At 39.0% G+C, this 26,145-nt stretch overlaps 1 protein-coding gene across 1 annotated transcript in view; it reads left to right on the top strand.

The window, feature by feature from the left end:
* The window catches only part of LOC125240763, a 143,677-nt gene that overhangs the window by 62,648 nt on the left and 54,884 nt on the right, over nt 1–26,145 (top strand). The window contains exon 5 of the mRNA XM_048148827.1: nt 10,774–10,960. Coding sequence (XP_048004784.1) covers nt 10,774–10,960 — 187 coding nt within the window. The remainder of the gene's footprint in view (nt 1–10,773; nt 10,961–26,145) is intronic.

The raw sequence follows: 26,145 nt of genomic DNA, 5'->3' as shown, positions 1-26,145 counted from the left end.
TACGAGTTTAAATTCACAAATCAAGTTTTGTTGCAAAATACCAATCACAATTCCTAATTGAAGTTTCGCAATATTCCGTCGCAGTAATCCAATTGTGAAATATTTATTTTACTGGTAGTAAAACTTTTAAAATTTAAATTTGTTTTCAAAACCGGCAATAATATAAATGTATCGTGATCGCACAGTATTTATTAAGTTTAGAAGAGATAGAAGGTAAAATGCAGTTGGAGGTGTCGGCTGTGGGTCTGGTGTGGTGGAGCAGCCTGATGGCGGGCTGCGCGCAGGCGCGGGCGCCGGCGCCCCGGCGCTTCAGGGCCCTGCGCGCCCCGCGGACCCGATCGAGCCGCCGGAACATCCCGATCACAACAACACCAGTAACTATAATAACATGTGCCTAGCCTCCCATTCACAGTACGATTGATTCGATCGGTCGCATCGAAGTGCCAGCCATACACGAAGCGCCCCCCCCCTACCCCTCTTCCTTCCGTTACTTGAACTAAACGGAATAATATAGTCAGTAAGTATGAGATAAAAATAGAATCGTTGGTCGCAAACGGCCATACACTTTCGATCCATCGTTGCGATATTCATGATGGCACGGGATTTTGTTGCGATTGGCGTTATCGTACGCGATCAAGTAAATTGTTAACGATATTGAAATATTTATCTACACCTACGCTGACCGCCTGTTGCTAACCTTTATGATTACTGTAATTCTGTTACTTTTAAATCTGTTATCCTTGTGGTGCAATAAAAGTGGTGCAAGTCGGGTTAGTTGACGCAAGGGGAAAGGTGCCTCACTACCTAAAACCCTAACTTCCAGATGTCAATACAAACCTACGCCGCATAGTTAATGAGATTCAGAAAAGGGGACTGACTGAAATGAAATACAGCGCGGCGCAGTCAATTTGTAATAAAATGGCTGCGCAGCATAACATGTTGTGCCCATTCCATCTGACGTGCATGCAAATTGTTCAAATATCTTATTTTTTTTAATGTATTTTCAGTACAGATGGTCGCTTTTTTACGCACTAGTTCGAGAAGTGATTCATTATATGCCTGGTCGAAACTTCGGAGGCTCATCTGTACTGAAAAACGTCGTACTATACACGTGCGAAAAGGAAATTCGTAACTCGTGTCGATTTAAAACACTCCCTTCGGTCGTGTTTTAATTTATCGCCACTCGTTTCGAATTTCTTTTTTACGCACTTGTATCGTAATGTACTATTAAGTCAATAAATGTATTCTTATTCTTATGTCGCATCAAAGAAGTACTGTGGGCTTTATCAGAATTTGGGTCCCCCCCAATTAGCTTTCGTTGTTAACAAAAATTAACTCGCTGTCAGTTACAATTTGTCTAAAAAGTTACTTTTTAACCGACTTCAAAAAAGGAGGAGGTTCTCAATTCGACTGAATGTTTTTTTTTTTTTTTTGTATGTATGTTACTGGATATCTCCGAGAATCGTGGACCGATTTTCAAAATTTTTTTTTTGATCGAACCGGTATAACCCCGAGATGGTCCCATTGGCACCAAGTCAAGGTCTGATGATGGGATCCTGGAGAAATCGAGGGAACTCTTCAAATGTTATAGGCACATGTAATGTTTTTAGTCTATTTTTCAAAGATACACCAGTATTTACGTCTGATGGTAATAATTTTATGTGGCTGAGCTGATGATGGAAGGTCAACTCCTCAATGGTTAGGAGTTAAAGGATAGTTCTTTCACTACTGTACATGTATTCGGACTGATACATATAATATCACTAGGAACCACTAAAAATCAACAAATAAATAAACTTTTTAACAAAAAATAAAACCGCCTTCAAAAATAAGCGCGTTACAAAACACGGAGAAACTAAAAAGCCAAAAATAATAAACCTTTCAATTCAGATTTCTTATCGTATTGCAATAAGCTAAACATCCAAATTATAAACAAATCAATTATTTTTGGAGTCGGTACCAGCCTGTGTATGGCTGGGTGGGGCAAACAGGCAATAGCAAGGCGACGAATAGGTCTGGTACCGACTACAAAAATAATTGATTTGTTTATAATTTGGATGTTTAGCTTATTGCAATACGATAAGAAATCTGAATTGAAAGGTTTATTATTTTTGGCTTTTTAGTTTCTCCGTGTTTTGTAACGCGCTTATTTTTTTAGAGTAGGGATGTATATTATGTGTACATATATATACCGATGCACTTTGTTTGTCACCATCTATTTTCCTCTCTCAGTTATTCCAAGGTTAGCTGGAAGAGATCCCTTAAAGGGATAAGCTCGCCTTTGTACATAACCGTTATAATATTCTCTGTGCATGTAATTTGTTCTGTACAATAAAGTGTTTACTACTACTACTACTACTACATATACAATAGTGATATAATGGGTTGGCAACGCGCATGTGACACTCCTTGAGTTGCAGGCGTCCATGGGTTACGGTGACCGCTTTCCATCAGGCAGATCGTATGCTTGTTTGCCACCGATGTGGTATAAAAACAAGAGCGTGTCAGGCCACGCTCAGTGTAGGTTTCCGTAGTTTTCCGTATTTTTCTCAAAAACTACTGAACCTATCAAGTTCAAAACAATTTTCCTAGAAAGTCTTCATAAAGTTCTACTTTTGTGATTTTTTTCATATTTTTTAAACATATGGTTCAAAAGTTAGAGGGGGGGGGACGCACTTTTTTTTCCTTTAGGAGCGATTATTTCCGAAAATATTAATATTATCAAAAAACGATCTTAGTAAACCCTTATTCATTTTTAAATACCTATCCAATTATATATCACACGTTGGGGTTGAAATGAAGAAAAATTTCAGCCCCCACTTTACATGTAGGGGGGGTACCCTAATAAAACATTTTTTTCCATTTTTTATTTTTGCACTTTGTTGGCGTGATTGATATTTGCGATATTGGCGAATTTTTAACAATGTTTTCCTTGAAGAATCATGTAACAATAGTAGTAGTAAAGTAGTCTTTAAAAACAGAGTAAAAAAGTTCCTATTAGATACTCTCATTTAGATCATTTCAGTGTTAGTTTAAAGAACATAGATACATTAATCAATAAGTAGCTTTAGTATACTATGCTCTTGGGAGGCGGCGTAAGATGTAAACAACCTACGTGCATACATACCTAATGTAGATTGTAGCATAGGATATGACTGGATCTGTTGACATGTTACGTGTCCTCCAAATTCAACTGTTAGTGGTTAGTTTTGTATTAACTGATGGTGCATGTTAATGAATAGTTATAAGTATTTAATATAAGAGTGCATAACCTCGCCGTTAAACTTTGGTTTGGCGAAATTGTAGCAGTAAGCATCTTTATAGTGTTATTAGAAATAAATTAAAAAAAAAAAAAAAAAATATACATAATTGTTACCAAATTTCAGCTTTGTAGTGCTAACGGTTACTGAGATTATCCGCGGACGGACGGACGGACGGACGGACGGACGGACGGACGGACGGACGGACGGACGGACGGACGGACGGACGGACGGACGGACGGACGGACGGACGGACGGACGGACGGACGGACGGACGGACAGACAGACATGGCGAAACTATAAGGGTTCCTAGTTGACTACGGAACCCTAAAAACTAAGCTTGTCACTCTCGTACCGTACTATTAGGCCACTCAGCAAGCTTCGTGGCCCAAACATGGTACTCTACTTAAAGCTGTGTATTGTATCACAATTGTATAACATACTATTCAACAGCTGTAGTGGTAAACAAACACGGTTATTTATTTTGTACAAGACCCATAATATTAGTTACAACGACTCAAATATATAGCACCACAACCTCGGTAACCCATTAAAACTGTCGAAACAAACATAAAATGTAATATGTAATACTATATGTGGCAATCTTAGTTGAGCAACATTCACTTTATTTGTACGAGTTTAAATTCACAAATCAAGTTTTGTTGCAAAATACCAATCACAATTCCTAATTGAAGTTTCGCAATATTCCGTCGCAGTAATCCAATTGTGAAATATTTATTTTACTGGTAGTAAAACTTTTAAAATTTAAATTTGTTTTCAAAACCGGCAATAATATAAATGTATCGTGATCGCACAGTATTTATTAAGTTTAGAAGAGATAGAAGGTAAAATGCAGTTGGAGGTGTCGGCTGTGGGTCTGGTGTGGTGGAGCAGCCTGATGGCGGGCTGCGCGCAGGCGCGGGCGCCGGCGCCCCGGCGCTTCAGGGCCCTGCGCGCCCCCGCGGACCCGATCGAGCCGCCGGAACATCCCGATCACAACAACACCAGTAACTATAATAACATGTGCCTAGCCTCCCATTCACAGTACGATTGATTCGATCGGTCGCATCGAAGTGCCAGCCATACACGAAGCGCCCCCCCCCCCTACCCCTCTTCCTTCCGTTACTTGAACTAAACGGAATAATATAGTCAGTAAGTATGAGATAAAAATAGAATCGTTGGTCGCAAACGGCCATACACTTTCGATCCATCGTTGCGATATTCATGATGGCACGGGATTTTGTTGCGATTGGCGTTATCGTACGCGATCAAGTAAATTGTTAACGATATTGAAATATTTATCTACACCTACGCTGACCGCCTGTTGCTAACCTTTATGATTACTGTAATTCTGTTACTTTTAAATCTGTTATCCTTGTGGTGCAATAAAAGTGGTGCAAGTCGGGTTAGTTGACGCAAGGGGAAAGGTGCCTCACTACCTAAAACCCTAACTTCCAGATGTCAATACAAACCTACGCCGCATAGTTAATGAGATTCAGAAAAGGGGACTGACTGAAATGAAATACAGCGCGGCGCAGTCAATTTGTAATAAAATGGCTGCGCAGCATAACATGTTGTGCCCATTCCATCTGACGTGCATGCAAATTGTTCAAATATCTTATTTTTTTTAATGTATTTTCAGTACAGATGGTCGCTTTTTTACGCACTAGTTCGAGAAGTGATTCATTATATGCCTGGTCGAAACTTCGGAGGCTCATCTGTACTGAAAAACGTCGTACTATACACGTGCGAAAAGGAAATTCGTAACTCGTGTCGATTTAAAACACTCCCTTCGGTCGTGTTTTAATTTATCGCCACTCGTTTCGAATTTCTTTTTTACGCACTTGTATCGTAATGTACTATTAAGTCAATAAATGTATTCTTATTCTTATGTCGCATCAAAGAAGTACTGTGGGCTTTATCAGAATTGGGGTCCCCCCCAATTAGCTTTCGTTGTTAACAAAAATTAACTCGCTGTCAGTTACAATTTGTCTAAAAAGTTACTTTTTAATACAGTTGCTCAAAAAGTGCCCGTTTTTTGGCTGTTTAGCGTGCGAGAAGTTGTATTTTACGAACTAGTGCGTAAAAAGTATATACGTTCCATTTTACGACTACTTACCGAGCTGTTCTCATATTAGTCTAGTTTACTAAGACAGAATAAAACTATAAACATACTATTAAGTGATTAAGATTTAAAACGTTAATATTTCATATGTAATTGTTTACTTTTAGTCATACTAAACATAATTTATAAAATGGTTTATACTTTGAAAAATCGGTCATAATGAGTCGTGTAAACAGAACATGATTGGAACGAAACGCGTCTTCTACTGTCAAAGTAGAGGCGTCTACCATGTTTTAACTTAATGCACGTTCAAAAAACCTCAATATGTTACGCGATTTGTCATAATTATTTTACGTTATTTGCAATACGTCGGGGCATAAATGGATCGATTAAATAAAATGTAGTTGTACAATCGTCCCAAATCGTAAATGTTTATGTTTTTATTGCACCCAATGAAATAAATTATGTTAGATGAATAGCAAACTCGTAAATACGCACGCAAGTTAAAAAGCTTCAAAAATACGCCTTTGAATTGTCAAATAATCCGTCAATGTCCATGGGAAAATTGATAGTTCGGATTGTTTTATTTCGTTGTAAGTAGTAGTGTTTTTTCTCAACTGTATTAAAAAACGTCGTTCGTCACACGTGCGAGAATGTCATTCTTCACGAGTCCCGAAATTTGCCACTCGCGTGCTCGCACTTATAACGAAATGTACTATTTTAATACAGTTGCTCAAAAAGTGCCCGTTTTTTCGCTGCAATGTTTAGCGTGCGAGAAGTTGTATTTTAAGTGATTAATGTTTAAGACATTGATATTTCATATGTAATTGTTTATTTTTATTAAAAGCTTTTTTTCTACTTCACTTGTTAGTATGTTAGTGTCCATCAAAACGTAGAAGCTAAATTTGGCCCACTTCCCGATTTCTGATTAAGCTGAAACTTGGCACACATATCAAAACCCGATGACAATGCAATATTATGGTAACTTGAAGCTGATCTGATGATGCAGACTGGAGATGCTTATGAGTACTCTGTGATAAAATAGCGTAAACTTACTATGTTTGGGGTTTTTAGAAAGGTCTTGATGAGTATTAGTTGCTCGTGGAAAAAAAGTACAGTCAGCGATAAAATGAATCAACCACTACCCGATTCCGAAACAAAACTTTAGATCTAAGTTTGACCAACTTCCCGAATTCAAATTGAGCTGAAGCTTTGCATAGATAATTATGTATGTTGGATGTCAATGAATTGTTATGATAAGTACAGTCAGCTGTATAAATAACTGACCATTTCTATTTAACCGGTTTCGATAAAATTTGATATGAGTGTAATTACTATGTCATTTGAATAGTCTTGACAAGCACTCTTGTGCTACATGAAAGCCAGGGTCTCAAGATAGAGTCGGAAGGTGGCCATAGGAACTACTAAACTAAACAAGATAAAACCGTCGAGTTTGGACTCGTTTGAATAGTCTTGACAAGCACTCTTGTGCTACATGGCAGCCAGGGTCTCAAGATGGACTCGGAAGGTGGCCATAGGAACAACTAAACTAAACAAGATAAAACCGTCGAGTTTGGACTCGTTGGAATAGTCGTGACAAGCACTCTTGTGCTACATGGTAGCCAGGGTCTCAAGATGGAGTCGGAAGGTGGCTATGAGAACTCCTAAACTAAACAAGATAAAACCGTCGAGTTTGGACTCGTTGAAGTAGTTGTGACAAGCACTTTTGTGCTACATGGCAGCCAGGGTCTCAAGATGGACTCGGAAGGTGGCCATAAGAACTCCTAAACAAAACAAGATAAAACCGTCAAGTTTGGACTCGTTGGAATAGTCGTGACAAGCACTCTTGTGCTACATGGCAGCCAGGGTCTAAAGATGGAGTCGGAAGGTGGCTATAAGAACTCCTAAATTAAACAAGATAAAACCGTCGAGTTTGACAGCCAGGGTTTCAAGATGGAGTCGGAGGTGGAAGGGAACTTCTGAACTAAACAAGATAAAACCGTTATTTTGGGATTCGTTTGATAATCTTGTCAAGCACTCTTGTGCTACATGTAGCTGTCATGACAGCCAGTGTCTCAAAATAGAGTCTGCCCAAGGTGCCATCATACTTAAAGAGTCGAGCGAAGCCCGACGCACGCGGTTCTAAACCGGGCGCCGAAGGCGCCCCCATACTTAAAGAGTTGGGCGAAGCCCGACGCACGCGGTCCTAAACCGGGCACCGAAGGCGCTCTCATACTTAAAGAGTCGGGCGAAGCCCGACGCACGCGGTCCTAAACCGGGCGCCGAAGGACGGCCTCATACTTAAAGAGTCGGGCTAAGCCCGACGCACGCGGTCCTAAACCGGGCGCCGAAGGCGGGCCTCATACTTAAAGAGTCGGGTGAAGCCCGATGCACGCGGTCCTAAACCGGGTGACGAAGGCGCCCTCGTAATAGACTTAAGAGTCGAGCGAAGCTCGACCTTTACTGTCTAGAGCCGGGCTCCGAGAGCGACTTCATGGTTAAAGAGTCAGGCGAAGCCCGATGTACGCAATTACAAGACGGAAGCCGAGCCGAAAGATTTCTCATACTAAAAGAGACAAGCAAAGCCCAACCTCCGGTCAAAAGCTGGGCGCCAAAGGCACTCTCATACATAAAGAGAAAAATCAAGAATTATGAAAAAAAAAACGACGGTGTGTCTGTCTGTCTATCTGTGTGTGTGTGTGTGTGTGTGTGTGTGTGTGTGTGTGTGTGTGTGTGTGTGTGTGTGTGTGTGTGTGTGTGTGTGTGTGTGTGTGTGTGTGTGTGTGTGTGTGTGTGTGTGTGTGTGTGTGTGTGTGTGTGTGTGTGTGTGTGTGTGTGTGTGTGTGTGTGTGTGTGTGTGTGTGTGTGTGTGTGTGTGTGTGTGTGTGTGTGTGTGTGTGTGTGTGTGTGTGTGTGTGTGTGTGTGTGTGTGTGTGTGTGTGTGTGTGTGTGTGTGTGTGTGTGTGTGTGTGTGTGTGTGTGTGTGTGTGTGTGTGTGTGTGTGTGTGTGTGTGTGTGTGTGTGTGTGTGTGTGTGTGTGTGTGTGTGTGTGTGTGTGTGTGTGTGTGTGTGTGTGTGTGTGTGTGTGTGTGTGTGTGTGTGTGTGTGTGTGTGTGTGTGTGTGTGTGTGTGTGTGTGTGTGTGTGTGTGTGTGTGTGTGTGTGTGTGTGTGTGTGTGTGTGTGTGTGTGTGTGTGTGTGTGTGTGTGTGTGTGTGTGTGTGTGTGTGTGTGTGTGTGTGTGTGTGTGTGTGTGTGTGTGTGTGTGTGTGTGTGTGTGTGTGTGTGTGTGTGTGTGTGTGTGTGTGTGTGTGTGTGTGTGTGTGTGTGTGTGTGTGTGTGTGTGTGTGTGTGTGTGTGTGTGTGTGTGTGTGTGTGTGTGTGTGTGTGTGTGTGTGTGTGTGTGTGTGTGTGTGTGTGTGTGTGTGTGTGTGTGTGTGTGTGTGTGTGTGTGTGTGTGTGTGTGTGTGTGTGTGTGTGTGTGTGTGTGTGTGTGTGTGTGTGTGTGTGTGTGTGTGTGTGTGTGTGTGTGTGTGTGTGTGTGTGTGTGTGTGTGTGTGTGTGTGTGTGTGTGTGTGTGTGTGTGTGTGTGTGTGTGTGTGTGTGTGTGTGTGTGTGTGTGTGTGTGTGTGTGTGTGTGTGTGTGTGTGTGTGTGTGTGTGTGTGTGTGTGTGTGTGTGTGTGTGTGTGTGTGTGTGTGTGTGTGTGTGTGTGTGTGTGTGTGTGTGTGTGTGTGTGTGTGTGTGTGTGTGTGTGTGTGTGTGTGTGTGTGTGTGTGTGTGTGTGTGTGTGTGTGTGTGTGTGTGTGTGTGTGTGTGTGTGTGTGTGTGTGTGTGTGTGTGTGTGTGTGTGTGTGTGTGTGTGTGTGTGTGTGTGTGTGTGTGTGTGTGTGTGTGTGTGTGTGTGTGTGTGTGTGTGTGTGTGTGTGTGTGTGTGTGTGTGTGTGTGTGTGTGTGTGTGTGTGTGTGTGTGTGTGTGTGTGTGTGTGTGTGTGTGTGTGTGTGTGTGTGTGTGTGTGTGTGTGTGTGTATCTGTCTGTGCCATCGTAGCTCCCGAACAGATAAACCGATTTAGATTTAGTATGTTTTGTTTGAAAGCTGAGTTAGTGGCTGTGTTCTTAGCCATGTTTCATCAAAATCGGTCCACTAAGTCGGGGGTTATTTCAAAATTTTAATTTTTGGGTTAGGTTAGGTTATTGACATAGTGCGGGGCCGCGGATGCACTTTACAGCTTCCCGGGACCCCGCACACAAAGCGGTGAGAGGACACCGTGGGGTTTAGTGGGTAGGGGGGACTCTTTACAGCCTCGAGCCCCACATAACCGACCGGGTCGCCCACCACCTCAGACCCGGCGGTATGCGTAAACGCATTCCCCACGTAAAAAAAAAGGTTATTGACACAGCATCAAGCCAGTAAGCCATACAAAACTAAAAGCGAAATTTGCTTTTTGTCCATTATCATTTATGAGTTTCTCTTAAGTAAAAATACCTATTCAGTCGGCATATCATGCTTCCAATTTTATCACTTATCCACGTGGATAAAGCATCCGTCACGCTTTAGCAAGTATGTCAGTGTGAGAGTGACAGATGTCTTATCCACGTGGATAAGTGATAAAATTGGGAGCATGATACACCGGCTGTCTATAAGTATCTACATATAAGTAGGTATCACTGGTTGAGTATAATCACAGAATATATAATAGTACAAGTACAGAAGGCCCACTGCTTTGATGTTCACGACATGCCGCCTTTTTAAATGCCTACAAAATTCTAACAAAGAAACGAGCCGCACGTGCGCGACGCCCGGCGATAGGGTTCCCTACGGATTAAAACGATTTAATACTCAGATAAAATGTTATACTATTATATTCAAGTCGTGGGTACTTTCTAGGTATAAATATATAGTATTTATAAATTTTTGTTTAAGTTCCAATATCACAAGCCTTATTGAATCTTTTCGGGGCCTTAATCAATAGTAGATCTGTGTAAACATGTCCCATGGTATTTATTTTATTCATGATATCTATTTAACTAAGCATTATTAGCCATTCCACACGCGGACATCGCATATGAACCTTAAAAAAAACTCGCGACGTAAAGTAACATTAGAAAGTGCGAACGTGCGTTCCGTGAGAACGCGCGCCACCCCTGATTAGGCCGCGAACTCGCGGCCGCCGGCATGTACTTGTAGCGCGGCGATAGAATCGCGGAGTGAGCCGCCCTTGGTATAATAATACAATTTCTAAGTTATGACTAGTAGTATAAGTAGGTATTTTATATTTACCTATCAAGCAATTATGGTCGCGCGATAAATGATAAAACATCTGGCCGTCCCTGTCGCACTTACTAATAGTGCGATAGGGACGGCCTGATATTTTTATCGTCTATCGCGCGACCATGCTACTAGTGTATGTAATGTATATAGCTGGGTGCGTGGTGTGTGGTGTTGCAGACTTCTGCCCGATGCCGGTGATGCAGCAGCAGGGGGCCACGCTGTTGGAGCGCGGCGATTACCCGTGGGCGGCGACCGTGATACACACGGCCTGGCAGCTGCACACCGTGACAAGTGCTCCGTTGATATGCACGGCGTTTGGAGTTAAATACAGAATATGGATAACGGCTGCCAGATGTCTTATCACGTAAGTAACCTCGTAATATTATTTTAAAATCATTCTGCCACAAACATAATCACGTAATAGTAGGTACCTACATTATAATTTATAATACAAGATAAGAGAGCCGGTGTGTGTAGTTACTAATGCACACGTGTTTTATTATGCGGCGTTTTAGGGTTCCGTGTCTCAAAAAACCGGCCAAGTGCGAGTCGGACTCGCCCACCGAGGGTTCCGTACCTACAAAAGTTTTACTTTTACGTTACTCAATAATTCTAAAGACTGGGCTAGGCTAGAAGTACAGGTTCTCTAATGAGCATAATTGTGTTTAGCGCCACCTCTCGACGAATTCGAGAAATTCCTAATTAGCACAGCTTCCGTGAGGTCTTTTATTGGCTACGTGCACGACAATTACGCCCACTACCATGTGAACCTGAAGTGGAAAATGTCAAAAACTGACATGTAAACAAACATTACATTTTAACGATTTTTCGTTAATTTTAAATACATCGAATAACAAGAGCTACTATTTCAAGTGTAATTTAGGTAGATAGATTATAAAGACATGGATATAATACCAAAAATCAGTTTCCAAAGTCATTACTCACGGTATAAACTTCCAACCCCAGACTTTATTTTATTTTACTTTATTATTTTACTTTATTAGGTACACCAAACAGATTTCGTACAAAATCTTGATAACAATTAAAACTTATGCTAAGTGGCTTAAAACTAGCACGAGATCCAAAACAAGTGTACTCAGCATGTTTTACAATTCAGCGGAAACAATACATATTTTAGCACTATCTAGTAAGTAAAACTACAATAGCAAACATCAGAGAACTATTAGGTAACAATTTAGCTAATACCAAATAAGGGAGTAATTAACTTAAGCTAAGGGTATACGCATTTAAACTATACGAGTGAGACAAACTTAAACATATTTAAACGGTAGAAGGAAAATTTAGCAGTCAGTGACAGAAGAAGATGAAGATGAGGACTACAGAAAGAGTCAATAAATTGGTGCTGGCAGGGCATATAAGGAATCTTGAAGAACATAGGAGTAATGGTACAAGTTCTTCGAGCTAGTGATATGGTATTCGCTAAACCTCCGTCCCGTTAATGCCATATAAAACAAATCTAAACGTAAGTATCTAGTCATGTCCGCGGCCGCAGAAATATTCGACACGGGCCTATTCCCAGGCTAGGCCTGAATCTTTAAGCATAATCTTTTACGGTAGGAAAAATACTAACAGCGTATTGAACAATATTAGGTAAACAAAGCTTAAATATAATTTATTATAATGTTTTGTTTTGACATGTCACTTACGTTTTCTTTTCACCGTAGCTATCCATTTAGTTCTTAGATCCAATTTCCAGTGTGCTCTAAGAAACGCATAGAACGTGCAACGACTATTTATGCCATTATTTTTACAATTAACAACGAAACAACATTGATACCCCATATCAAACATTACACCACATTGTATTATATTTTATGAGTTTTGATATATGACAACCACAATCAGTGTCGATTTTGACCACCGTAAGCACTGCGATCGCTTTGCTTACCCCCTCCATGCACTTCGCACGAAGCCAATAATGTTAACCAAATTCAACTTTTTTTATTTTATTTTAAAGTAGGTGTTTTATGTAAAATTTCGTAGCTATAAATTTTAACACCCTTATTCATAAACGTACACTAAAGTTATCCAGCCGATAAAGTTCGTTTGTCCCTTTCTATCACACCAATACGTCGGAAAGGGACAAACGAACTTTATCGGCTTGATAACTTTAGTGTACGTTTATGAATAACGGGGTAAGTAAGTATGGTAAACATCAGAAAGGGTGAGTAAAAAAAATCTGAAAGGTTCTTAGTTTTACTTTAAGGGTTTTTTAATCTAATCCGGTTATGATAGCTGAAGAAGTATGTATAACGCCTGTTTCTAGCGGGAAATTACTAAATAAATAATATTTAGTAAATACATTATCTATTGTTGTATTTGGCCTGGTCTACCTATAGGTACTCTTGTAAGATGCGAAGTTGCGAATTAAAGCCGAGCGATAAAAGGTAGCTGAATAATATCAAATTGTACGACAACGAGAGACGTGAGCCGACTACGCGATTGAGTCGCGCTTTCTTACGAAAGAAATTGCTTGACAAATATATATAATAATTATCAAATCGTACGAGAGCAGCGAAGCGAAGCAGCGAAACGTGTGCAGCGAAGGGAGACGAGCCGACCGCGCGAATGATGAGCCGCGCGGCGAATCCCGCGTGACATCGTCCATCGACACCCCTCCTCCCTCCCTCCCCGCCCGCACCAACGCGCGGTGTCTCCGCCCGCGCCGCCCGTCTGTGTATCGTCCTTCAATTTCTTTACATATCGAAACTTATTACTGAAGAAGAAGGTTCAAAATTGAATAAATACAGGTATATAGATATTTATGTAGCTGACCGTACGATAAAAAGTATAATTCATAGACTTCATTGTAAAAATGGAACCTCCTATAGAGTACTAATATTGTTAATTTTGTTCGCGGTACGAATCACCAACACTTGAAGCGCGAGGTGCGGGCGGGGAATGTGTTAGCGCGCTGCGATTGGTCGTTTCACAGACGGCGGGCAGTCACACTGTTGCATAGGGATGGGACACGTATATTACCATAATGTATGTTACCGGTTCTAATTGAATTATTTACCAGAAATTACTGTTATTTTTTTATCCATAACAATGCATACTATAACGCCGTGTCTTGCGTGAGCGAAGGCGACCATCGCGCGAAGATCCGCGCGATGGTCTCGCGATGGATGCGTGATGACCTTGCGACACACTAGCGATGGAATGTGGTGATTAGAATCACAAGATTCGCCCCACTTCATAACATGCAAATGGTCTAGCGGTGTTGACTTCTAGGTGAAATCGTTGGCGCCGCGGATGACGTGGGTTCGAACCTGTTTTTTGCATTAATATTTGCGTTTTTCTTTTATTTTCTACTAGCTTTTGCCTGAGGCTTCGCTTGCGTTAGAAAGAGACAAATACTAGCATATATGTCACTCTCCATCCCGACCATCCCTTCAACTATCTCCACCCAAAAAAAAATCACGTCAATTCATCGCTGAAAGACGGGCAAACAAACAGACACACACATTTTCCAATTTAATTAGTATGAATTATTTGATTTTGTTTACCTGCTTATTTCTTTCTGTAAGATTCTAATTTCTTTTTTTTTTAAGAACTCCGGGATAGCTCCGGGTTTTATACTAACAAAAGGAAAGTTTTAAGTTGCACATAATAATACTGCATTTTGTTTTTATTAACTTAATGTTAATTTTAATCCATACTAATATTATAAACGGGAAAGTGTGTGTGTCTGTTTATTTGTCCGTCCTTCATGGCAAAACGGAGCGACGAATTAACGTGATTTTTTAAGTGGAGATAGTTGAAGTGATGGAGAGTGACATAGGCTACTTTTTGTCTCTTTCTAACGCGAGCAAAGCCACGGGCAAAGCTAGTTTCTATATAAAACCAAAGAGGATCGAGTATTGTAGAGGTAGAGAGTTACTGTCGAAGTAAAATGTGTAATCACAGTCACAGACCAAAACAACAAGACGGCCCTTACAGGGCGACTCGCGGTCACCAAGCATACGAAAAATCAGGTGATAAAAGTTTAAACGCGCGCGACACCGATCAGTAGCGCCCAAGTATACGACCCGCTAACAGTGTTCGTGTCCGCTCGGGAAAAAATCTTAAAATAATTAAATTTGGTTGCAAACAATGGTCTCTTGCAGCATAAAGTGGTGTGGCAAGTCTTCTACCACTTTCACATATTAAAAAGATGGAATAACATTCCACGGTTAAGTCAAATTAATTATTTTGTTGAATATTGTTTATTATCCGCGGAGTTCATTTATACTGGCCAATATGGTTGTACTGAGCGGCGCCGAGGCGCGTCCATCCCTTTTTGCCTAGTTAACAATGCAATATGCTATCCCTTTTACGTAAACGACTAGGGATGGGGGCATGTTAGTTTATGTCTGTTGCGGGAACTTCGTACTACCGTTCGCGTTCGTACCATGTGCTACCATTTTATGAAATGTAAAAGAAAGCAGATTTGTAATTCTGAATAATTATCTAGAATCTGTAGAGTCTGTAGTGTTATTTAGTTGATTGATTAGTTTACGTAAATATTAATGCACAGTTTAGTTATTAGTTAGTAGAATGATTTTTATTGAGGTGCTATCACAATCATCATCCTCCTTGCGTTATCCCGGCATCGGCATTCGCCACGGCTCATGGGAGCCTGGGGTCCGCTTTGGCAACTAATCCCAAGATTTGGCGTAGGCACTAGTTTTACGAAAACGACTGCCATCTGACCTTCCAACCCGAAGGGTAACTAGGCCTTATTGGAATTGAGGTCAACATCACAATCAGATATGAAATTTAATCTATGGCCACGTTTCTGGTCCATCAGCAGATCAGCTCCATGTTACCATAATATTGCATCGTCACGTGATTTAGACAATTATGTGTGCAAAATTTCAGCTCAATTGGTTAAAAATATCTGCTTTAAAAGTAGCATGATTTCACCCGAATATACTAACATTGCAAGTTAAATAAAAGCTTGCAAAAACGCCTAACTTGCGCATTTCTTACCATTAATTGTAGAAATAATACTTTTTAACTAAAGAAATATAAATAAGTTAGAAAAACTGCTATAATATTAAAATTTGTTGCAAAACAAATTCACCACAGTACTGGTACCGGTACCATTGTCTATAATAGACATGTCCCATTCCCATCCCTACGGCTAAGCGTAAAGGCGCGCCATTATTTGAAACGACCAATGGCAGCACCGTGCGCTCCCGCCTCACCCCGCAAGGATTGGTGATTTGCGTCTCGAACAATATCGCTTGCATTAGGCTTCTAGTGGGGTGTTCTGTGATCACAGTACAAATACTGCCATCTCTTGACACAGGCTTAAAACTTTTGAACCTCAGTTTTGACAAAGACATATATAACTCCGTATAGACAGATAGTCTAACAAAAAAACGTACCTCAGTATCAAAACAGAAAAAGGTACGGTGGCCTAGATGGCGTTACACCTTTGAGGTACGCTCAGCTAGATGGCTCTAATATTAATATTTGACATTTTAACACATATCAAACTAAGAATATGGGCCAAATTGTCTAAATTGAGTTCAAAAGTTTTAACCCTTTACCGCATGTGACGTATGCAATATTTGTTCAAATTGGAACTGTAACAGCTGTCAGTAGAATAGAATTTATAACGGCCAAATATGGAACAATATGCGGTAAAGGGTTAAGCCTGTGTCAAGAGATGGCAGTCTATGCACTGTGGTGATTACACATTTTATTTCGACAGTAACTCTCTATAATACTCGACCCTCTTTGGTTTTAATACAAATCAAGGTATATGTGAATGACCTGCCATATATGGTGAGCCAAAAATCTGGCATTGTCATGTATGCCGATGACACTTCTTTACTTTTTAAGGTGAATAGATGAGATACCGAATTAGTTGAGGTGAACAACACTCTCTCTGAGGTAGGCCATTGGTTTTCTGTAAATAATTTAATGTTGAACCCAAAGAAAACCAAGTGTATGAAATTCTCCTTATGTACTGGTTCTAATCTAAATTTAGTCTCGAATATCAAGCTTAATGGTCAGCTTCTTGACTTTGCGCAAACAACGGTGTTTTTGGGAATAACGCTGGACCCAAAATTACAATGGGGATCTCATGTAACTACACTAGCAAATAGATTGAGCTCAGCTGCTTTTGCAGTCAAAAAAATGAAACAGTTAACTAATGTAGAAACGGCACGACTAGTTTACTTCGCCTACTTTAATAGTTTGATGTCGTACGGTCTTGTATTGTGGGGCTCTGCAGCCGATATAGAAACAATATTTATACTACAAAAACGAGCATTAAGAGCAACGTAGTAAGATAAACATGGAAGCCGCCTTTAAGAACATTACCGTTCAAATTCTCGGCATGCACCGTTTAGCACACATACACAATTACGCCTACATTTACACAAGACAATACGTTTACAGGCCCTGTAATCAAAACTGGCAAACAAAACCACGGAAGTATAACTAAAGCATGGAAGCCATGCTAAAATAAGAGCATGGTGACATGAATCTTACTCACAACACACTATTACGTTTTGTTTATGAGCGAATGCGATAAAAATCCGGAACTTCTTTCGTTTTCCCGAAGGTGGTCACTAAACGATTGTCAAGTGGTTGCCTTTTAGTAGTTACAATACGGCTAAATTAAATATGTGTTTATCTTTCACAGTCAGTGTCCACCTTTGACAACTGTACATAGTCGTATTATATTAAGTCAAATATCTCGGCGGTCATCTAGCCGATTTTTAATTATATTGTGTTTATTCCTAATAGATAGTCGATTAACCTGCTATGTTACTATTTGTGATGTGTTCAAGTTCCTTATGTGACTGTGGCCTGTGTGATTAAGGACTGTAATTCACGTACATAGTGAAAAGAAAACTGCCAAGAACATGTAACCTTTCATTAGTGAATTTCGTTCAATTATTGATAATATTATTTGTAGGATCTAAACGAAACATAAAAACGATATTGATAGTTTATATATAACTAATGCCGTATTAAATTCTGCGTAATTTTATTCATGTTTTTTCGATATTTCTTCAAACTGATTTTAGGTTATGTTTATATGATAGTGATGTGTAAATTGTGTAATTTTTATCGACGTCAGGGATAATAACCCTATCGACATTCATTCAATAAAAAGGATATGAATGTTTATTGGTAGGCATCACGGACCTGGTAATGTAACAGGTCTAGCGAACTCAACCATTAATATTTTTTAGTTTTTCCAGATATTCTCATAGATGATTAAAAGAAACTAAAAATAGTTGAACTATTGAAATAATAAATTATGTCACCTACACTGCCGTTTGTTTTATTTTCCATTTGGTAGAGAAGATATTATTGAGGTAAGTAGATTCTGACTGGTGGACTTCACATGAGATAGATGCTAAATAAAAGCATTTTACTTAGGTCTTTGCATGAAGAGAAAAGAATGTATTGATTTCTCATATACTTGTATTTTTTACACATACTATTTAGGCCGATATTGCACTATCATATAAATCACAGACAACGTCCTTTTTCTTCGCGTTAAAAAGGAAGGGATACATACACATCTATGATGAAATATATATGATAATGTGATATGGGCCTTAGTAAGAGAAAACAAGAGCGTGTCGGGCCACGCTCAGTGTAGGGTTCCGTAGTTTTCCGTATTTTTCTCAAAAACTACTGAACCTATCAAGTTCAAAATAATTTTCCTAGAAAGTTTTTATAAAGTTCTACTTCTGTGATTTTTTTCATATTTTTTAAACATATGGTTCAAAAGTTAGAGGCGGAGGGACGCACTTTTTTTTCCTTTAGGAGCGATTATTTCCGAAAATATTAATATTATCAAAAAACGATCTTAGTAAACCCTTATTCATTTTTAAATACCTATCTAACAATATATCACATGTTGGGGTTGGAATGAAAAAAAATATCAGCCCCCACTTTACATGTAGGGGGGGTACCCTAATAAAACATTTTTTTTCCATTTTTTATTTTTGCACTTTGTTGGCGTGATTGATATACATATTGGTACCAAATTTCAGCTTTCTAGTGCTTACGGTTACTGAGATTATCCGCGGACGGACGGACGGACGGACGGACGGACGGACGGACGGACAGACAGACATGGCGAAACTATAAGGGTTCCTAGTTGACTACGGAACCCTAAAAACAAATAAATGATTTTTATATAAGAAACATGAAAGCAAGGTCACGCCGAATTCACGCCGAAAATACGCCGCCGCCGCCGATTTTTTGACAAACGCCGCCGCCGATCATTTTTTGATCGGCGCACACGTCTAATTCTTAGCTTAATATGTTTTAAAATTTCAAATATTAATATTAGCGCCATCTAGCTGAGCCCTTCTTCTGTCTGGTACTGAGGTAAGTACGTTTTATTCTTAGACTTTATCTGTCTATACGGAGTTATATATGTCTTATAGGTACTCTAATGAGTATTATTGTATTTAGCGCAGTATCTCGGCAAATTTTACTAAGTAATTTACGCGACTTGAGACTTGTGCGAACCTTTAGGCATGGAAAGTCACATGAAAAGTTGTCGAAACTAATAATAGATGGCGCTGCATTTGAATTTCTTGACTGATAACTCTAATACTAAATTGAATATACTCTAAGGTAGAGCAGAGTCTAACTGGGGAATTACCTCCGCTTTACAAAAGACCGCAATCAAGTAGCACTAGACTTTACTCATTGTTGTGTTCCTGCCGGTGAGTAAGGCAGCCAGAGCTCAACGAGGGTGCGGTACTCCTTCCTTCCTTCCTCCTCCTTCCTTCGGTCCTTTGAGTCGTCGGCACCCAGGCCCCTTCTAAGTACAGGTTTGTACAAGTTTCTAATGAGTCGAGTCGGCAACGCACATGTGCCACTCCTTGAGAGCGGATGAGGCGTCCATATGTAACAGTGACCGCTTTCCATCAGGCGGACCGTATGCATGTTTACCACCTACGTGATATAAAAAAAAATCTCGACGAATTCACCTTAAACATCGATTGATTCGTTTGGGAGTTATGATGCCAGACAGACATGTCAAGCGTCAAACCTATTATTATTATAACACTCCGTCATTTTTGCGTTGGTGGTTAAAAACAAGAAACCTCCTTCAAAACTATAATAAAACGGCACGTATTTAACCGGGCGACTAAATAACCATAGAAATGGGTATCAAATATAATAGTTTGGCGACTAAAATGGGGCCTCAAATTATTTCAATATGAGGTAGCATTTTAATGTCATTACGGCTACGGTTTATTCAGACGCGAGTACCAACTATTTATTTGGCAACTGAATTATTATATTGGAAACAATTTAAGAGAGACAGTTTAATAGGAAAACGGCTATCTATTAATATAAAATATACAGTTCTTTTAAAATATTTATATAGAAAATTAACATAAAAAGTACAATTAAAATTTATACATCGGCACTCATCACCTGAGCTGTCATTTTAATAAAAAAAGGATTCTTATAAAATATAATGGTCGACAAAATATTGTACTTATGGGTATGAAATTAGGTGTTTGGGAGTGCTGGCAACTTCGTCTCTATATAATGAATTTAACTTTTCATGACGTTTACTCTATCGAATCTAAGGCCGGTCTTACGTAGTCTTAACGTCACTCTGAAAGATTCATTTTTTTGGCAGGAAAACCTTACTCAGAATATGCCTTGGCATAAATCGTTCCGCAGATTTTATAATATCCAATCTTATGCTGGCATAATGTTAATGAGCAAAATAATCTTCTAAATTAAGAGTACGTCCGTAGATTTTTGTTTGCATAATATTTAGGCAGTAAAAAGTTGTCCATCTTCTTCCTATTTCTGTTTTGATAGCGAGTCTTGTGTGTTGGGGATGCAAGATACCTAACACTCCTCCTCGCTTCGCTCGTCGTCGTACCTAACGGTGCCTCTGGGACTGTATTTCATTTCCTTTTTGCTATCGTTGTTTTGTTGATACAAAGTACCTAAGAATTATGCCATAGCAAATTTGGTAGGACTTATATTCTACTAAAAAATAACCTAACACTAACCCACTTTTCTGCTAGCAGAAAATAATTCTGCTCCTATACCTCTAATATTATACTATACGATTAACACGGTACTTTTTTTTAAATGCCATGTCGGTGGTAAACAAGCATACGATTGATGGAAAGTGGTCACCGTAACCTATGGACGCCTGCTACTCAAGGGGTATCATATGCGCGTTACCGACCCATTAGAAGCTTATACACTCCTTTTTGCTGTGTATTTATTATAAAATGATTTGGTACGCGTTCCCTTATAGAGATATTTAAATACTACTCGTGGTTTACGGGTCGCAAATACGATGTTTGAATAGAATAAGTAGAATAGAATAGAATAAACATTTATTCGTGAACACAGGCAAGACAAAATACACATAATAACAACAAGACGGAAAGGAATGAAGTGCCACGAAATGGCCTCATCTCAGCGTGTTGCTGGTGACTTCCAGCGCTGATTTTCCGATGGGACCATCGTTTCCATAAAGAAACGATTTTATATGTTTTTTTAAAAAACCTACTTCCCAGTAATTTTTTTAGTTGCCTCCGCAATTTAAATACTACTTTAAACGATGAGCTAAGTATAATTATTTAGGTGCTAACATCTATATGACTACAAATATTAAAAATCTTACGCTTTACAATACTAGGTGCCAATTATTATTTTAGTCGCCAAAGTATTGTTTAATGTTCCTCGGCAATATTTTTGTCGCTTGAAATTTGCTGCCGTTTTTTCAATAATAATGATGCTTAATATTTGAGGCTCATATATTTTTTTTGTCGCCACAATATTAAAACACAGCCAAATTATATTATTGTATGCAAGACTTAACTTCCCGTTTAATATTTTAGTTGCCCGGTTAATTATATGCCTAATAAAACACAACTTTCTATGAAAACCGGTAAAGTGCGAGTCGGATTTCGACATTTCCATACAAAAAGGAGCGCTTGACGACATGTGATAGCAACATACACTAGATTTGTACTTTAAAGATTTTGCGTATATTTTGGAAACTATAAGAGATAGAGCAAATAGACTTCAGATTTTGGTCGTCGGTGGCACAATTATTTTGTTTTCGTATATATACACCATTTTTTGGACCTATTAGGGCAATATTATGGTCAGTGCAGTTCTAAACAGTCTTAAGCGCCTCTTTTTTAGTAGGAACTTAAGTCATTTTGGCAAATGATTAAAATTTTTAACAATTTCTAAACAGAAATGAATTTCTTTCTACCTGTCCATGGCGCTCACAAAATTTCAAAACATTTAGTAAGTACTTGCAGCGGCAGTGAGCGAAAATCTCAATTTGAGCTTTTTTCTCTTAAGTCCGACTTACGCTTGACTGTAGATTTCTAATAGGTTTTCCTGTAATCTACAGGTAGAGGGCTATCTCGTGTATTTTTTTGAAAATTTTACGCTAAGTAGTTTCGGAGATAAGGGGGGGGGGGGAATGGTCATTTTTTGCTTATTTTCTTAAATAACTTTTAAATTAACAAAATAAAAACAATAAAAAAAATATATTTGAGATGCTTATAAAATGCTCTTTCATTTGATATGTAACACAATATAGTTCTAATAACTTTGATTTTTAATTTTCAATTTTACCCCCCAAAAGTGCCCCCTATCATTAAATTTCATTTAATTTCATTTAATTATATTACACGTCAGTCTTCGGGCCACAGGTTTACATACGTGTGCCAAATTTCAAGTAAATCGGTCCAGTAGTTTCGGAGATATTGGCTGTGACAGAGGGACAGACAGACACGCGAGTGATCCTATAAGGGTTCCGTTTTTCCTCTTTGAGGTACGGAACCCTAATAATGAGCGGTTATGTAGGTATTGAGTACATAAACAAACCATTTATTTTTATTTATGGTTAGATTGGTTAGCCAATATGTGACTTTCATGGTCAAAAAGCCATAATAATCCTAATGAAATATTCATAATAGATATTTCTAGAGTTTCTAATGGGTCGGCAACGCGCGCGTGACACCCCTTGAGTTGCGGGCGTCCATAGGTTACGGTGACCGCTTTCCATCAGGCGGGCCTTATACCTGTTTGCCACCGACATGGTATAAAAAAAATGTATGTTTCCTTACTTTTATATGTATCAAGTTTATATTATTTTTAAGGTGAGAACATGAGTAAGCGTGTATTTTATCGATAATAGAATCGACAAAGTAACATCCCTAGCAAAACAAGAACCTACTGACCACCTACCAAAAAGAGAAATAACTAGCACATATCCATCCCTTTTCAATACATTATCTAATTCATAAAGAAGTCAAGGATGAGTATATGCATTTCACAAACTTTGTTATTAGGGAGGCTTGAACAAAACAATAGTCATCTCTTTTATACTAATGCACACAGATAAGTGTAGCTGAAATGCATATAATGTCACTAACTACCAATCAGCGATTTTATTCGGCTAATAACCTTCTTGCTGTACGTACTGGCAGCTAAGAATTCGCGGTTCATATTTGAGTAAAATTTGACACGAAAAGGGATGGGTTTATGTCATACATTAAAGAACCAAGCAAAAATAATTTTAATTTTATGCATATTAAAAAATGACTACATAATTATTGTAATTTGTTGTTATGAAGTAACAACCTACATATGAAAATATTAATTATGTCGTACACGTATTCCGCTATAATAAGTATTTTTGTGGCTAGATAAATTCAATTTATATCTGTATATCAATGTATAGTCACGTTCAGGTTGTTGTCACTTGCCATCTATTGTTAACAGGTGTTAAACGCAGGCTTTCATTTTATAAATTTTACCTTTTTAGGGCTGGTTTTTCAATCGCCAGATAAATAATATCTGTCAGATAAATGTTAGCTGTCATTGTCATTTATACGTGTGATGAAAAGGATAGTGATAACTTTATCTGGTAGATATATTTATAATACGCCTTACTGACACCGGACCACAGGTCACGTCTATTTCTATTCTACAACCTTCTAAATTAACACGTTCAGGGACGCTTAGTGACGTCATCTGTCATAGACCATAGGAAACAAATAACTACGCGTATGCTATACCATACGTGTCCACGAATGTGTTCAGATTGGCCATTTAAACCACTACGCCGTGCCGGTGACACAAGGTCTGTGATCAAAATAATCGAACTCCTATGCCACTGACACGTACGTGTGTTTAAACAAGTTTACTGGCCTATGTCGGCCGCACAACAGGCAGGCAAGCATGGTCGCGCAATAAATAATAAAAAGGCATATAATTAACCGGGCAACTAAAATATTACACGGGAAGTTATGTCGGGCATACAATAATATAATTTGGGTGTGTTTTAATATTGTGGCGACAAACAAAATATATGAGCCTCAAATATTAAGCATCATTATTATTGAAAAAACGGCAGCAAATTTCAAGCGACAAAAATATTGCCGAGGAATATTAAACAATACTTTGGCGACTAAAATAATAATTGGCACCTAGTAATTGTAAAGCGTAAGATTTTTAATATTTGTAGTCATATGGATGTTAGCACCTAAATAATTATACTTAGCTCATCGTTTAAAGTAGTATTTAAATTGCGGAGGCAACTAAAAAAATTATTGAGAAGTAGGTTTTTTTAAAACACATATAAAATCGTTTCTTTATGGAAACGATGGTCTCATCGGAAGATCAGCGCTGGAAGTCACCAGCAACACGCTGAGGTAAGGCCATTTCGTGGCACTTCATTCCTTTCTGTCTTGTTGTTATTATGTGTATTTTGTCTTGCCTGAATTACATATTGCACCATAAGGACAACCGCCGAGTCAGCTGCGCACGTTCACCGACCTGCCGCACGAGGCGCAAGATCAGCATAACACGACTTTACCTAACTAATGCAATTCTATTAGCACGCACTCTTGATTCAGACTTCGAACAATTGTCATCGCACTTAGGCTATAATTTTTGTATCTTTGATTTTAATTAAATTAGTAATAAAAGTTTTTGGTTTTTTTTCGGACCTCCGATTGTAGCTATCGTAATTGGCGCAGTCGGTAGGATACTCGCGGGTCGTTTTCGCGAATATTTCGGGTTCTCTAAAAATCGAGACCGCGCGTTCGCGAGCCACCCGGGTTGGCTATCAAGCACCGCTGCCGAGTATCCAGAATCTACGAGCTGCAAACCGGAGGCGAATCCAGCTATCGATTCCCGTGAAGGACCAAGAATGAAGCATATGTGAGTACCCCTGAATTGTTCTTGTGTGCTTGCTTCCCTATACTGTATATCCTTATTTTCCATAATTTTTCATCCCAAAAATAAAACCGCCTTCAAAAATAAGCGCTTTACAAAACACGGAGAAACTAAAAAGCAAAAAATAATAAACCTTTGAATTCAGATTTCTTATCGGATTGCAATAATCTAAACATCCAAATTATAAACAAATCAATTACTTTTGTAGTCGGTACCAGACCTGTTCATCGCCTTGCTATTCCTGTTTGCACCACCCAACCATATGCAGGCTGGCACCGACTCCAAAAATAATTGATTTGTTTATAATTTGGATGTTTAGATTATTGCAATCCGATAAGAAATCTGAATTCAAAGGTTTATTATTTTTTGCTTTTTAGTTTCTCCGTGTTTTGTAAAGCGCTTATTTTTGAAGGCGGTTTTATTTTTTGTTAAAAAGTTTATTTATTTGTTGAATTTTAGTGGTTCCTATTGATATTCTATGTATCAGTCCGAATATATGTACAGTAGTGAAAGAATTATCCTTTAACTCCTAACCATTGAGGAGTTGACCTTCCATCATCAGCTCAGCCACATAAAGTTATCACCATCAGGCGTAAATACTGGTGTACCTTTGAAAAATACACTAAAAATATTACACGTGCCTATAACATTTGAGGAGTTCCCTCGATTTCTCCAAGATCCCATCATCAGACCCCGACTTGGTGCCAATGGGACCATCTCGGGGTTATACCTGATCGAATGAAAAAAAAAATTTTTTAAATCGGTCCATGATTCTCGGAGATATCGAATAACATACATACAAAAAAAAAAAAAAAAAAAAAAACATTCAGTCGAATTGAGAACCTCCTCCTTTTTTGAAGTCGGTTAAAAAATCGGGATCTCGGGAACCTGCACCGGGTCAGGTTCGACGGGCAACACTAGATTTACGTAGGAATTTAGACAACTTAGAGTTAGGAAGTCCCTTAGATAGTTCAGTAACCTTATTTGAGTCCGATACAATAATGTCCGCGACCCCAGAGGATGTTTACAAGACCTTGCGTCTAGTCCCAGAATTTGACGGCAATCCTAATATCCTTACGCGATTCATTAAAATATGTGATCAAGTAGTCGACGCTTATGTACGTAATGAAGCCGGAAGAGAATTGCTCAATCTATGCGTTGTTAACGGAATACTAAATAAAATAACTGGTACTGCTGCAAGCATTATTAATAGTAATGGCATTCCTGATAACTGGTTAGGTATTAGGACAGCCCTTGTTAACAATTTCTCTGACCAACGTGACGAGACAGCGTTATACAACGACCTCT

Source organism: Leguminivora glycinivorella, chromosome Z (genome assembly GCF_023078275.1).
Source record: "Leguminivora glycinivorella isolate SPB_JAAS2020 chromosome Z, LegGlyc_1.1, whole genome shotgun sequence".
Lineage (NCBI taxonomy): Eukaryota > Metazoa > Arthropoda > Insecta > Lepidoptera > Tortricidae > Leguminivora > Leguminivora glycinivorella.
Note: the sequence above shows the minus strand (reverse complement) of the source record. Positions and strands in the feature narration are given on the sequence as shown.